At 56.3% G+C, this 15156-nt stretch overlaps 1 protein-coding gene and 1 long non-coding RNA gene across 5 annotated transcripts in view; one reads left to right on the forward strand and one right to left on the reverse strand.

Moving 5' to 3' along the window:
• Positions 1–342: 342 nt before the first annotated feature.
• Positions 343–15156, reverse strand: part of SCARB1 (scavenger receptor class B member 1) — a 64404-nt gene continuing 49590 nt past the window's right edge. For 2 of the 4 annotated variants that reach the window (XM_045535020.1, XM_045535017.1), the window contains exons 9-12: positions 14449–14522; positions 8423–8474; positions 7479–7625; positions 4521–4649 (exon numbers count right to left, since the gene is read on the reverse strand). In XM_045535020.1, coding sequence (XP_045390976.1) covers positions 4521–4649; positions 7479–7625; positions 8423–8474; positions 14449–14522 — 402 coding nt within the window. Of the gene's footprint in view, positions 1271–4520; positions 4650–7478; positions 7626–7716; positions 8475–14448; positions 14523–15156 lie in introns of those variants that run through there. The other 2 variants (XM_045535018.1, XR_006730758.1) reach the window with 2 other exon arrangements.
• Positions 7892–9454, forward strand: LOC123626140. The gene is made up of 2 exons (XR_006730759.1): positions 7892–8498; positions 9242–9454. It is a non-coding gene; the product is annotated as an uncharacterized LOC123626140 (long non-coding RNA).

A 15156-nucleotide genomic window follows, 5' to 3' on the forward strand; every position in this document is an offset into this window, starting at 1 on the left:
AAAGCCAGGCCAGGACGCTGCCGGGGGGCAGCACCGGGGGGACCTGTGTGTCACCCCACAGAGGGAGGAGGGCCGGGGCCCCACCGAAGGCAGCAGGGGGGCCCTGGGGGCCGGGGCGTGGTGCAAAGGGACTCGGATCCTCCTAAACAAGGACCGTCTTCACGCAGTATTTATACAAAATTTTAAATCGCGCAGGTCGGGACTGAAAAGCAACAGGAAGGCGAGCCGGAGCTCGGCCCGCGAGGGGCCTCTTGGCCGCGACCGCAGGGAGAGGAGCCCAGAGCTCCCGGCGAGCCCGGCCCCCACCCCAGCACACCCGCCGTCACACACTCGAAACTTTAATCTTTTTTTTAAAGGTTTATTATTTTAATAGTGAATCATTTTGAAAAGATGATAAAATTCATTTCTCTTCCAGTAGAGACGGGCAGCAGGGGCTTGCCCCAGGATCCAGGAGCGCAGGGCAGCGGGTCGCCCCCCACCCCAGGGGAGACACCCCACCCACGGCCCCCAAGGCCTCCCCACCTCCACGCTGGCACCTAAAATCTGAGGGACCCTGGCCGGGGCAGCCCGGGGCACAGCTTGCTGCCCCCTCAGCCAGGGAGCGGCCGGCTCAGTGTCCAGGACCGTGTCGGTTTAGGCTGGTGGAAAAGGGCTCTGACATCAGACCCAGGGCCCGTGCGGACCTCAGGGCACCCCAGGCCCGGCAGAGGTGCGGAGGCCGTGGGAGCAGCTGCCCGGGGCATCCCGGGCCCAGGCGGGCAGGCCGTGGCTGGAGCTCGCTGAGTGCCAGGCCCCTGCCCGCCCAGCCCGGGCCTCCAGGACAGCGCCCGACCCCGGGAGTGAGGGGCCCGTCCCGGTGGGCGAGCCACCACCAGGCCAGGGCTGCAGGGCTCTGTCTTGGTGGGAAGGGAAACCCCGAGAGGTGGCAGGAGTCGTCGAGCCCAGGCCCGGTGGCTAACGGCCCGGCTCTCCCAAGGGAGGGGACGCAGGGCCCACGGCACCCGTGGTCAGGCCGGGGGTCACGTGGAAAGAAGGTTCCAGTACAGTGCTTGTTGGCGAGAGCCTCTCCCCGAGTCCCCTCAGCAGCAGCTCCGTCCCTGAGAGTGTCGCACACACCTGTGCAGGTGCGCGCGGGCGCGGCCAGCGGGGCTCAGGCCTGGGGGCTGGCGGGCTGCCCCTGGAGAGCGTCCTGCAGGAGCGGGGTGTGGGGGCTGGGGGGCTGCTCCGGCCCGGCGGCCAGGCTCGGCCGCCTCCCGCCATCCTTGGGACCCTGCGGAGGAAGGCGAAGCTGGATTACCAGGCCCCGTCCCCAAGCCCACCCTCAGCGCCCCGCCAACAGCCCCCCACGAAACCTCCCCTCTGTCGAGTCAGACAGGTGAGAGGAGGCTGGAGTGACTACAGACTTCCGGAATGCTGCTGCAGAGGCCACCTCGGCTCACTCACCGCCACCTGGCCCTCTTTACAGATGGGGAAACTGAGGCCCAAATACAGAGAGGGGAACAATGAGAGGAGGGGCCTATGTGCAGGCCCACTGCTAGCACAGAGAAGCTGGAAACAGCCCGAGCGTCCAGGGACAGAGGGACGAGTTGCCAAACAACAGTCGCAGCAGGGCTCTCAGCCTGGACAGTGCCACAAACACAGAGCGCTGCGTAAGGGACAGCAGGACGCCACCTAGCCACACGCCTAGAAATCATCTACGGCCTGCGGATGTATAGCACAGACTCGGGGAAAAACCCACACACCGAACTCCTGGCAATGGCTGCCCGGGCTGGGGGTGCTGCGGGTAGGGACGGGGGCACACAGGGGAAGCTGGCACAAGACGTTAACTATTTATAACACTGACAATCATTAACAGTTGCTGAGTCTGGGTGAGAGAGACCTCACATGATATTGTAATTCATCTAGTTTTACATTTTTAAAACTTTCTCAACTCAAAACAATTAAAAATACAGGTAGCAATGACGGCAAGAGTGTGGGGCAGCTCTCTGTCCGCCAGCCCCCTGCCTCCCTCCCCTGAGGAACAGAGAGGCCGCCTCGCACTAGCAGCTGCAGTCGGAAACCCAGCCCCCCGGGCCGGCTTCACCATGGGGTGGGGGATCGAGCCCCCACTCCGCACAGACAGCAGGCAGCGGGGTGGGGGACCCCCGGCTCCTCTCGCTCTGGGACAGGTCTAAGGCTTCCAGCATCGAACCAGGCCAAGTAAGACCAGGCCCCCACACACGCCCTGCCCCACCCCCCAGAGGCAGCATGGGACACCCGGGATGGGGCAGCCAGAAACTCAGCAATGTGGGCCTAAGAGCCATGACTTGAGAAAGTCTCAAAGTCAAAAGGGGAAATGACCCCCAGGCTGTAAAACTACCCCCCAGTCTTTCCCAAGAAAGACACATGTAACAACCTCCCAAGGAGCAAGAACAGGAAGCAAATCCTTCCTCCTCCTCCTTTGTTTGATTGAGGACAAAGGACTTGGAGAGGGAGAAAGATCAATGAGAAGCTAAGACAGGTCCAGGAATATTTTCCTGAAGGGCTGCCCTATACAGTTGTCCAGGCTGTTCACTGCACAAGGGCACTCAGCCGAGGGGCTGCAAACCAGTCAACACACTGTTTTCCAAGTCCTCTGCCCTAGGCAGGCCTCATCTGCCCAGAGGAGCTCTTTTCCTTATTCATATAAAAGTATCCTTGCATGCTAGCACCCCTTTTCCCAAGTAAGACAGCCCCTCAGGGCCACTCCCAAACCCAGGTGCAGGGCAAACGTGGGGCCTCCCCATGGACGCAGGCCTGAGACTCAGGACAGGACTCAGGATGGGGCAGAGGCTGCCGCTGGCCACTTTCCAGGTGCCCGTCCCCCAAGCTGAAGCCAGTGCCATTAGAGGGCACTGAGGGGCGTGGGGGTGTCATCGGGGGTGGGGGTCGAGCTGCCGTCCAGAAAGCAGAGCAGTAGAATCTCTTTAAGTCAAGCACTTGTCTAATAATCTGAAAATTGGATTCTCATGGCAAAATAAAGAGGAGACCCCAGTTTTGTTTGTGGGGGACGGCAGGACAGCCTGGTGACGTCAGGGAGGTGCGGCTGGGGGGCTCTGGCCATAGTTCCGTCCGTGCTAAACGTGACCAGACCCCTTCTGTACAACTGAGGACGCCCCACCCCTCGCCCCGAGAACACCAGGCAAGACTGTGCAGAAGGGAGTCACGGCGGGAGGGAGGCGGGGACGCCGGTGGGGCCAAATCGTGCACAACACAAAGGTGACCTGGGGGAATCCCTGGTGGAGGGAGGGAGGGAGGGCCCAGCTAGGACCCCTGCTCCCAACCTGGGGACCCTGTCCTCAGGAGGAGACTCTCTTAAGGCTCTGCCCCAGCGTGGTCAGACCCTGGCCCTGACTCCCCTAGAGCCTGGCTGGGGTGTGGCTGTCCCTCCCTCCTGCTTGCAGGGCTGGCAGCAAGCCCGCCCTCACACCCCACTCGCATCTTCTGTCTTATCTGCTCTTCCAGTCCTGGCAGCTGAGGCGGCCTGGAGACAGCCACTGGCCCTGAAACGGGCTGCTGTGTCACGCCCTTGCGACGTGGCACCCAAGAAAGCCAGTTAAGGCCCAGCGGGCCCAGCCCCTGAGGCTCCCGAGGGCAGCACATTTTTCAGAAACTAAAATAACAGCTATTTTCAGAGGCACAACTATAGAGTGACTCACCCCTGCCCAACCCCAAATTGTACGGCCTGCGGTGCTGCCTGTCACCTCCCCTGGCAGAGGGACACCACCCCTGGCCACAGTTCTCGCAAGACCTCGGCCCTCCAGGAACCTGGCCAGGGAAACGGAGAACCGCCAGAGGCACGGCCTCCCTCTCCCGCAGGTGGGGCTGCCGGAGAAAACCAGGGCGCCCGGTTCAACGCGAGTTTCAGGTAAACAGCGAACAGGTTCTCAGTACAAGCAAGCCCCGTAATTGCGTGGGAAGCACTTATGCTAAAAATCATTCGTTGTTTACCTGATATCCATAACTAACTGGCCATCTTCCTGTTGTTTCTTGTTTGTGTTCAATCCAGCAACTCCACCCTCGGGTCCAGTCCTGGATATACAGTTGGTGCTCAACTGATGCCTAAATTCTTTGTTCTTGGTCCGTCATCCCAGATTTAGACCAACATTTCTCAAACTTGTTTCTACACCAGAATCCCCTGAGGGCTTCATTAAAACACACACCCTTGGGCCGCACCACCCTTCCGCTCCAGGGGCCCAGAGGCTGCCAGGAGTCTGCCTTCCTCGCAGACTTCCCGGGGCGGGGTGGGGGGGCGGTCTACCGCACCAGAGACCTTGCAAACAGGACACCAGCCCACAGCACACGGGTCACCCTCTGGGATCAAAGGGTCATGGGAAGGTGGTTTTTCCAAAAGCAAAATCCACAAATGTGCATTCTCAGTCTGTAGACACTCCAGGTGAGGTGAGGCTGAAAGAACGTGGGACCCCAGTGCTGGAAGCTGCAGCGCTCTACTCGCTACGGGAGGGGGGGCGGGGCGGGGCGCGGCGTTACCTGGTACCCACCTACAGCCTTGCTTCCTGCAGCACAGCGCCCTTGGGAGCTGGTGTCATCAGGGATTCAGAATAGGCCTGAATGGCCTCCTTATCCTTTGGGCCCTTTTTACTACTACTCCAAAATAAATAGCACTTCTCCTAGAAGATAACCAAGCTAGTTTATAGTTGACGTTGAAGCCACACAGCAAAGGTTTTACACTCGTCTTCGATTTGCAAACAGCAAAGAGGAAACAGGCAAGGTGCAGAATCTGAGAGTCCAGCAACCCTTAAGGAGCGGAGTGGGCTGAGAGTTGGGGGACCCGGCGCCCTCAGACAGAAGCACACGCGGAAGGACGGGCAAGCTTAGGGGGTTCACGCTTGCAGGGTTCATCTACGTGGAAATTCAGGCCACAGAGAAGTGAGCGGAGGGGACAGGCCCCAGCGGCCAGAGTCAGTGGATGAAATGTCGTAAATCAACCAGGAACAAACGGATTTTTCTATTAAAACATGTGGTTTTTTTTTTTCTTTAAAGAATGACTTGAGAAGAAAAATTTCTCTGAAGAGAAGTTAAAATACGCTGAGTTTGCCAGCAGGAGACTTTTTTAAAAAAAATCAGGACAAGTATATATATTAAAAAAAAAAAAAACAGATAAGGCCTAACCTTGCTAAGTCAAAAACTACATAGTGGCATAAATTTGAATCACTTGGCGTCCAAGGACACCTGCAGGGAGGAGCCTCCACCACACTGTCCACAGGAGTAACAGTGTTCTGACTGGATTCAGGTGGGACGCTGACTTGGGGGTGACCCAGGGCAGGGGACCCTCGCCACCACCTTCACATTCTGCGCTTCCAGATCCCCTTCCCTGTCCGCTTCTGACAGACAACCTGGAGACAGACAGAAGGGGACAGAGGGCCCAGGCTGTCTTGGCCTCCTATGGCCCAGCCCCTCACAGCCGGTCCCCAGAGACCCCCGATGTGGCTGTGTGCGCCCCACTAGCAGCCACCCTCGGTGAGGCTCTGCCCCAGGGAGATATTCGTGGCTTCAGGCTCCTTCCCGCCCCAAACCCTGCATAACTCAGCCAAGAAACTAGCAAGTCCCTTTTGCTCACTGGAATCACAGCAACAGAGAAGAGAGAGCCCCAAAGGGCTGGTTAGAACCAGTGTTCACCTGGGGCTCAAACACGACAGGCAGTGATGTGACAAGAGCTGGTGGGCCCTGGCCACCTCGCACAGTGGCAACATTCTCCCCCCCCCCCCAGGATAGGGAATTTGGAAGCTCCAGGTCCGAAAGCCCAGGTGAAAAGCCTCGAATTACCACCCAGCCAGCAAGCAAGCACGCCAGCTAGCGAGACAAAGCGAGAGGGAGGGGCTGAAGAGGACCCAAGGCGGCAGCGCAGCTGGCACCCTGAGGGCCCGTGGAAGGCCTTGGCCTGTGCCCCCCGGGGTGACTAGGTGGGGCCACCTCCTGAGTGGGTGGCTTTCTGGTTCATGCATTCAAAAATGGCCTTTCCTGCCTCCCTGCCAGTGAGTGGCGTCCCCTCCCCTGCCCCTCGAGCTCTGCGATCACAGCTCTCTTGTCATCCTGTGACTGTAGTATTAATAATTCACTTAAAGGTCTGCCTTGCCCCGGTCTCAGACTTCCCGTTCTGGTCATTTCCGTATCCCCTGACCTGTGCACAGTGCTTCACTAAACCTAAGTCGCTTGGCGAAGGTGCGCCAGTGAATGCCACAAATGAATGAATGACCCCAGCCCAAGAAGGGGTGTATGCTATCGGCCCTCTTCCTCCTGCTTCTGCAGGTTGGACGCCCAGGGCTGCAGCTGCCCGTTTTAGTTCCCTTCCTGCCATCAGCTGCCCACTCTGAGCTCACCTGGGCCTCCTCACTGGTCACCAACCCCCCCCAACCGAGGGCCTATTCGCCACGCGGCAGCTGCTCTCTTTAAAAGCCTCCAACAGCTTCCCAGAGTCAGTTCCAAGCTGCTCATCCTGTGTCACAGGGCCTGGCATGACCTGTCCTCACCCCTCTCAGATGCCACCTCCTACCTCTCTTTCCCCTACTCCTCTCCAGCCACCCGGGCCCTGCCTGACCCTCCAATGGGCCTCACCTGTCCCTGCCGCGGGGCCTTTGCACTGGCTGTTCTGTGGGACATTCTTTTTGTGGCTCTGTGCTGAGCGGCCCCCTAGCATTCCCGTTACAGCTTACACTCGACCTCTTCAGAGAGGCCTTTCCTCACACTCCACCTATGCCTGTTTCCAGCCCCCGCCCCCGGACATGCACTGTCCAGTCTGGGAGACACACGTGGCTGCTGAGCCCCTGAAACGGGGCCGGTCCACAGGGAGACCTGCTGTAAGTGTACAACACACACTGGCTCTCCGAGACTTAATTTGAAAAAAAAGAATGCAAAACTATTTATGTCTTTTATATTGACTACATGTCAAAATCGTAATGTTTTGGCTATACTTGGGTTAAATAAAATTTAGGATCAAAATTAACTTCACCTGTTTCTTTTAACTGTGGCCATTAGAAAATTCAAACTGGAAACCTCAGGTAGTTCACGTGTTTTCACTTGACACCAGGGCTCTGGCCCACCACGTGTGTATCGTGTTTACCATCAGGGAAATTATCTTTCCTGATGTTTACTTGGTTTTCATCCGTCTCCCCGACTGGAAAGCCAGCCCCCTCGCTCCCCAGAGCAGGATCTCGCCTGTCGTGTCGCCTGCTGTATGCTGGCCCCTGACAGAGCCTAGCACCTCCGCCATCGACGAACAAAGGATCCGAGTGCCCGGCTTCGTGACTCCAAACCCACCTGCCCCCCTCCGAGGGAGGGCCCCAGGCCTTCCAGAACAGGCAGAGCAGCGGCAACGCGGGGCGCAGATGCGAGGCTGCGGGGCGGCCCCCGCAGAGATTCGGGCTCCGGGAGGACGGCGTCGGGAGCTCCGACCCGAGGCCCCCACCCCCGCCACCCGGGCCCGCCTGGCCACCACCTACCTGGCTCCGGACCTGGTAGACGACGGGGACGAGCAGCAGCACGCAGCCCAGGCCGAGGAGCACGTACTGCGCGTAGTGCAGCACCTTGGGCAACAGCACCAGCTGCGTGTAGAAGGAGCGCAGCGTCTCGCCCTCCATGGCCCCGCTCTGGGGAGGCAGAACGATACGCACGTGAGCCGGGGCCGCGGGCCCAGAGGACATCTGCCCCCCAAGACACCATCCTCCGGACCCCTCTCACCCCTTCCGCTCCCATCCCGGGACACATGGCGAGACTACATTTCCCAGACGCCCTTGCAGGTGGAGGTGGGCAGGGCCATGTGATCGCGTTTTGGCCAATGGGAGGCAAGCCTGGCCCATAAAACCCGCCCATACGATGCTCCACCCCCTTCCCCACCAATGAATGGACCCGAAGCCTGAGCATCCCGGGAGGGCGGGGCCCCCAGACAGGAAGCGCCGTGAGTGCCCGCGTGGAGCGGAGCTCCGCCTCCTGCGACCCGCCCCCGACCGGGCTGGGGGCGGGTGGGGACTTTGGGCTCCCGGGCTGTCCCCGCCGTTAGCTCGCTCTGATTCAAAACGAGGTAGACCAGAAAAAATAAAAAGTACAGTCAATAAAGTAAAACGAGCTATGCCAGAAGAAATCCTGAAAAGCTGGGCGAGGACAAAGTTCACGGGAAGGCGGACACCTTGAGACCAAGTGCCCCGTCCCCGGGAGAGGCGGCCACACCCGTGAACAGCACGGTTCACACCGGGGCCGCTTCACGCTGCCGTTGTCTCCCCGTCTCAAGGGCTCCTCTGACTCACCGGGACAACTGACATCGGGGCCCGGACAGAGCGAAGTTTCCAGTGTGCTGTCCACCATCACCCGGGCCCGGGCCCCCGCCTCACATGCCCACCTGGGCCCCCACGAGGGGACCCGCCAGCACCGCGAACGGACGCGGCCCTACCTCTCCAAACCACAGCAGCGGCAGGACCACCGGCTCGATGCTCCCCGTTTGTCTGGAAATGAGCAAGACACGGGAGGTGAGAGGCGTTGCCAGTGTTTACATCACGCAGCTTGGGACACTCGGGGTCAGGAGGGGCTCGATGTTGCAACTATGTATCACCCCCTTTTCCTCTCCTTCCGTTACCCCTGCACGGATCAGTAAGGTGCTGTGAGAGGCAGAGAGAGACCACATTCATAACTTTCATGACAGCATGTTATTATCATTGTTCTATTATTCATTGTTCTTGATTGCTTACTGTGCCTGATTTATAAATGAAACTATCATGGATATAGATGTATAGGATAAAACAGTATATGCCATATAGGGTTCGGTACTATCCCCGGTTTCAGGCGTCTGTCTACTGGGGGTCTTGGAATGTACTCCCTTGCAGATAAGGGGTCTGCTGTACTTGATTCGTGTGGGCTTAGGGCATGGGTGTTTTGATGCTGCTGGAAGGAATCCCCCCCTGGCAAGGAGCAGCTTGACAATTTGACCATAATCTTTTAAAATTAAAAACTCACAACCCCTATATGGCAGAGACTGCCAGTGATCTAGCCAAGATCCGTTCGTTCCTTTTAGAAACAGAACCCCAATTTTATTTGGGATGGCAATGCATCCAGTTAAAAGACTCTGTCTCAGCCTTTCTTGCAGGGAGTATGGACTGTGTGACCATGTTCTGGTTAAAGAAATGCTAGCAGAAGCATTATGTGGGATAGCTGGGAAGGCTGCTTTAAAAGGAACTTTCACAGCTGGGAAGTGAACCCTTTTTCCTTCTTTCAGATGCCTGGAATGCAGATGCAATGGCTGGAGCTCCAGCAACTATTTGGGTCAGAGGCGACCTCGAGAATGGAAGCAATGTCCAAGAAAACAGAACAGAAGGATGGAACTTGGACCATGGATGTCTTTGGGGAGCTGCCACACTGGGACTGTCTCCCTGCAGACATCTTCTAAAAGGAGATTTAAAAAATAGCAATAAACCTTTGTCCCATTTGAGCCACAACTGTTGTGTTTTCTGTTCTATGCAGCCAAACCTAATTCCACCAATATACATTCATGACCCAGCAATTAGGCTCTTCAGAAACTGCCCAAGAGAAGCTCACACGTTTACAAAGAGGCACAAAGATGTTCAGTGTTGCTTGGAATAGCAAAAACAAATGAAAAAACTCAAAGAAAGCATATATATTCTCTATGGCAACATATATACATGTGAATGTAAATAAGTAGGAAAAGACCTAAAAGAATGTGCACCAAACTGCTGATGGCGGCTACCACTGGGGAAGGGGGGGCAGGTGTCATCGGAAGCTCTGTTTATTTTTTCTATCAGGGATATATATTCATATTTCCTGTGAAATTAAAACTTACATGTCCAGTTTAAAAGACAATGTAATCCGAGTGGGGGTGGAGTTAACTTTACCTGGAGAAGCCTGGAAAGCACTGCCTCATCCAGGTGCTCAAGTTCAACATCAACAGTGACACGGTATGTTGACAGAATGTAGCCTTGATGAGATGCACTGAAAATGGAAATCTATAACCCCAGTCTGATGATGAGAAAAATGTCAGACAAATCCCAGTAGAGGGGCATCCCACAAGCTACCTAGCCAGTACTCCCCAAGTGTCAAGGCCATCAGAAACAAGGAGATGACAAACTTTCACAGCCCAGAGGAGCCTAAGGAGACATGACAACTAAAGGTAACATCTGTGAAAATGTCCCCTTCCATGGCAGAGGGGACCCTGCAGGTGTGATTAAGTCGGGGCTCTCGAGCTGGGAAGGTCCTTACAGGGGACACAGATGTCAGAGTCAGAGAGACCAGGGATGCTGCGCCGCTGGCCGTGAGGAGGGGGAGTGAGGGTTGAGACCATGCACGAAGGCAGGCAGGCCCTCAGGAGCGGAGGAGGCAAGGAGCGGATCCTCCCCGTCAGCCTCCTGAACACCATCCTGCCAACACTTCCATCTGGGCCCAGTAAGGCTCATTTTGAACTTCTGACCTCCAGAACTGTAAGATAATGTTAAAAGTATGCCACTAAGCGTGTGGCGAATTTGTTACAGCAGCAATGGGAAACTAATGTGGCCACTTGCACGCAGGATGGAGCAGTGGGACCCCAGCCCCGCGAGGCACCCTGCCACGTGCGGTCCTCGGCCTGCTCACCTGCCCACACCCGGCTCCGCCCAAGCCACACTCAGACGCACTCCAGGCTCGGCCAGTGAGAATCAGAGACCCTACTCACATCTGGCTCGTCACACCGCAGCCACAATCCTCCCTGCCCACTCCCTGCTTGGCACTCAAGCCAAACTGAAATACACAGAGCTGGTGCCCACGTGCCCTCGGCGGGGCAGATCTAGCCCGAACCCTGCTTCCTTGTCTTACCCCAAACCCTCACCCTGCCACTGCTCCACACCCACATCTGGCCTTCCCCAGGGGACTCACGGGTAACCGGGCTTGGTCACAACCTCCCACCCCCAACAGGACCCCCCACACAACAGGTGCCCGGCAATGAAGGCCGTGTGGGGCAGAGGTTAACAGCACACACTCTGCAGCCCAGCTGCCTGGGCTCCAGCCCCACCCAGTCCCGCTGCGAGGGGAAGAGTTCACAGCAGGGGTCTCCTGAGACAGGATGCGGACGAGGGCAGCCCCTGGCTGGTGTCTGGGAGCTTGGATTTCAGGAGGGTTCCCGCCGTTCCCTGACTGATAAGAACGGCTCTCTGTGTCTAAACTATTTGCACAAATAACGAGGTTTACACTAAGCACCAGCTTTCCTTCTAAGAGTCTGGAATTTGGGTGTCCGCCAAGTAGAGGTGGCTACATAACCGGCCCCCAACAAAAACCCTGGCTGCTGAGTCTCTAACTGGCTTCTCTGGTAGCTGACACTTCACATGGGTTGTCACAACTTTTTGCTGGAGGAATTAAGCACATCCCGTGACTCCCCTAGGAGGGGACTCTGGAAGCTTGAGCCGTTTGCTCTGGACTTGGCCCATGTCCCTTTCCCCTTTGCTGCGAATCCTTTCGCTGTAATAAATCACAGCCATGAGCATGACCATGTGCTGAGTCCTGTGAATCTTCCTAGCAAACCATCAAGCCTGGGGTGGGCTCGGGGGCCCCGACACAGCCCCTTACTAGCTGTGTGCCCATGCACCTGCTACTTAGCCTCTCTGTGCGTCTTCTGTAAAATGGGATTATAACACAGCTCCTCCTAGGGCTCTAGGGAGGACAAAATACAATAATATGGGTAAAGTGCTTAAAAACGACCCAACATAGAAAAGCACTTATTGTGTTACTGTTGTTAAACACCAGAGAACAAACGGACACACAAATATTCCATAACTTCACCGTCTGGATGAAAGGAAGGCAGAGCAGTACCAAGGGGAGATGGAGCCCCCTCGGGGGCAGGTACCAGAGTTAACACAGAAAGCCAAAATCCCCCAATCACACTTGTCCTCAAAAATGTCTTGGGCTCACCAGGCTGGGTGGCTCACGCCTGTAACCCTAGCACTCTGGGAGGCCGAGGCGGGAGGATCGCTCTAGGTCAGGAGTTGGAGACCAGCCTGAGCAAGAGCGAGACCGGGTCTCTACCAAAAAGAAAAAAAAATATCTTGGGCCACCCATTAAGTAGAGCATGGCGCAGTGAGATGGGTTTGTGCATTTCACCGACAGACGAAAACGGTGGAAAACAGCACAGAAATACAACGGAAGGAGCCGTTCACTTGCCCGCTTTTCTCTGAAAGACTTTGTGAGAACTGATGTAAATTACACGCGGGTTTCATGCCGCTCTGTTGACTTTATGTGCTGAGCAAAGAGCACTGAGTTCCTCCCACGGTCACAGCCCAACAGAAACAGCAAGAAACAGCTCTGCCTCCCCGCAGCGGGGGCTGCGCCTCCAGACCCTTCCTGGCCCCTGGAGCGGGTGGAGAGTGAACATCTGCTGTTGCCACCACTTCCCTCCGTCCTCTGCTACCAGCCTGCCAGGGAGGTTGGGTCAGGGGCCCACGGGTCACCGACAGGCAGAATCCAGCTGCCCTGTGTACCGCTGGTCAAGAATGTGAATTATCTCCCAACAGGTGAAAAGTGAGAGGGCTTCTGTTAAAATCCAGATTTGGGGCCCTTGTAGAAAAATGCCGAGGGTGTGGCCACACTGGGCCCGCACTCCCAGGAGGTCACAGCCAGCGGGGGGCTGGGCAGGCTGCACCCTCGGCCCCAGCCCCAACCTGCCTGCTGGGCTCGTCCATCTGGGTCACCTGCCCGGCCTGGTAGCATCTGAGGTGGCAGCGCAGGGGCCACGTGGCAAACCCAGAGCGAGAGCTCGGGCGGCAAACCCCTTGCCATGCCTGCTGCCGTCTCCCCACCCTCTCATCCATCAGGAACAGAGCCCCCGGCAGCCTCAAAATACAAAAATAAAACCCGAGGGTGGGAGTGAAGGCAACGAGCTGACAGCTGTTATTCCCTGCCAGTCTCTGACAAAGTGTTATGCTTTCCAGCTGAGAGGCATTTTACAAAGCTGAATAGATGCTCACACTCCTGCAACTCAGGAATCTAAGAGAATTTTTTTTTTTTGAGACAGGGTCTCCCTCTGTCTCCCAGGCTGGAGTGCCGTGGCGTCACCATAGCTCACTGTAACCTCCGACTCCTGGGCTCAAGCGATCCTCCTGCCTCAGCCTCCCGAGTAGCTGGGACTACAGGCATGAGCCCCTGAGCTCAGCCCTAATTTCAATTTCACTTTTTAAAAAATTCTCTTAGCACCTGTAGTCCCAGCTACTCGAGAGGCTGAGGCAGGAGAATCGCTTGAGCCCAGGAGTTGGAGGCTGCAGTGAGCTATGATGACGCCACGGCACTCCAGCCTGGGCAGCAGAGCGAGACCCCGTCTCAAAAAAAGAAAAAAAAAAGAAAAGAAAAAGAAACTGTTTCAAATATGCTAAGAAGTACAGACACTGACATAGCGACCAATCAGTATACTCCCCCGACCCAGTTCTAGCAACACATAGAGTGCCGGTGGGGATGTGGAGAGACCAGAACCCTCCCCCACACTGCTGGTGAGAATGCAAAATGGTGCAGTGGCCGTGGAAAAGTCTGGTAGCTCCTCAAAGGTTAGACACAGAGTTACCCTGTGACCCAGCAATTCCACCCCTAGGTATACACCCAAGGAAAATGAGAACGTATGTCCCTCCAGAAGCTTATACGTGAACGTTCATAGCAGCATTATTCATAAGGGCCAAAAAGTACAAACCCAGATATCCATCAACTGATAATTAAAATGCGATCTGTCTCTACAAGGGAATATTATCCAGCCATAAAAAATGTATCAATCCATGCCACGCCCTGGATGAACCTTGAAAACGTTATCGTAAGCGAGAGAAACCAGTCACAAAAGACCACATAGCACATGATCCTGTTTACGTGAAATGTCCAGGTCAGGCGAACTCGCAGACAGGAGGTAGATGCGTGGCTGGCTGGCGGCTGAGCAGAAGCACAGCGATTGCTAATGGGTGACGAAAATCTTCTACAATCGATCGTGGTGACAGACGCACAGCTCTGTGACCAGCCTACAGATCACTGAATTGTATCATAGACTCTAAAGGGATGAGTTTTATGATACGTGAATTACATCTCCGTAAAGTTGTTAGAGAACAATCAGTGCTTAAAAAATTCGTGTGACATCGATGGTGAACCTTAAGGACACTATCTGGTAAGTTTCTGTTTTCAAGCACTTGGTCTTGCCCAGTTTCCTCTGTGCCGCTCTGCTGAGTGGGAAACAGCCTGGATGGAAGATTCTGGCTAATGTGGGAGGGAACGTTAAGTCTCAGGGCAAGGGGGATGAGCGTGCAAGTCAGGCCTCGGCCGGAAGCTGAGACTCTCCCTGGGCGAAGACGGAGAGGGACCAGATTCCATATGCGGTCGGACCATCTCCCTTCCCCAGGCCCTGGCTCCTGGGGTACATCACTAGAGCCCCTGACCTCCGCCTGAGCAACACGGCCCCAGCCCCCAGACCCCACTCACCCGATGCCTTTGACAGCCTTGATGTAGAGGTTCAGCTGCATCTTCACGGAGCAGTTCATGGGGACCCCAGTGACCTGCAGCGACAAACACAGTGAGGACACTGGCTGCCCTCGAGCTCCCCGGACACCTTCAGACCCTCCTTTCCCTGGTCCCACTCGACAGCGTGGGCGCCTCAGCTTGACTGCCCGGTGGAGCTTGCTCTCATCCGACCTAACACAAGCAGCAGGTCGGGGGAGGCCGCGAGGCCAGAAACGCTGTGCGCGTGTGCCGGGGCCGCCGCTGCGGGTCCCCAGTCGTCACGGGGAAGTGATGTCACCTGCTTCTGAAACGGTTCTCACAGCCGCGGGCTCAGAGGGCCCCTCGATAAAGCAAGCCCCTCGCAGAATGGGGGGGAAAAACCAAAAACTAATCCCTTTCCTCTGTCCTCTTAAGACAGTGTTTCCCAAAGTACAGAATCCAACCTCCACATTAAACGATATCTCTTCTCAATTCACTCCCAACTTTTCCAGATCATTCCGAAGAGAAAGTCCCAGCCAGCAGTTTGCACGGTCTCTAGTGCCGCTCTCATACGCCCTAAAATCTCCATTTCCTAAGCGATGGCACCGAGCGCCGACTGCCGGCTCAGCGCCCCTGGCCGGCACCCGTCTGCTACGTGGGCCCTGACGATACATTGTCCTTGTTCGTTTTTACGGTTGTCTTCTTTCGTTG

Source organism: Lemur catta, chromosome 21 (genome assembly GCF_020740605.2).
Source record: "Lemur catta isolate mLemCat1 chromosome 21, mLemCat1.pri, whole genome shotgun sequence".
In the NCBI taxonomy this organism is placed as follows: Eukaryota; Metazoa; Chordata; class Mammalia; order Primates; family Lemuridae; genus Lemur; species Lemur catta.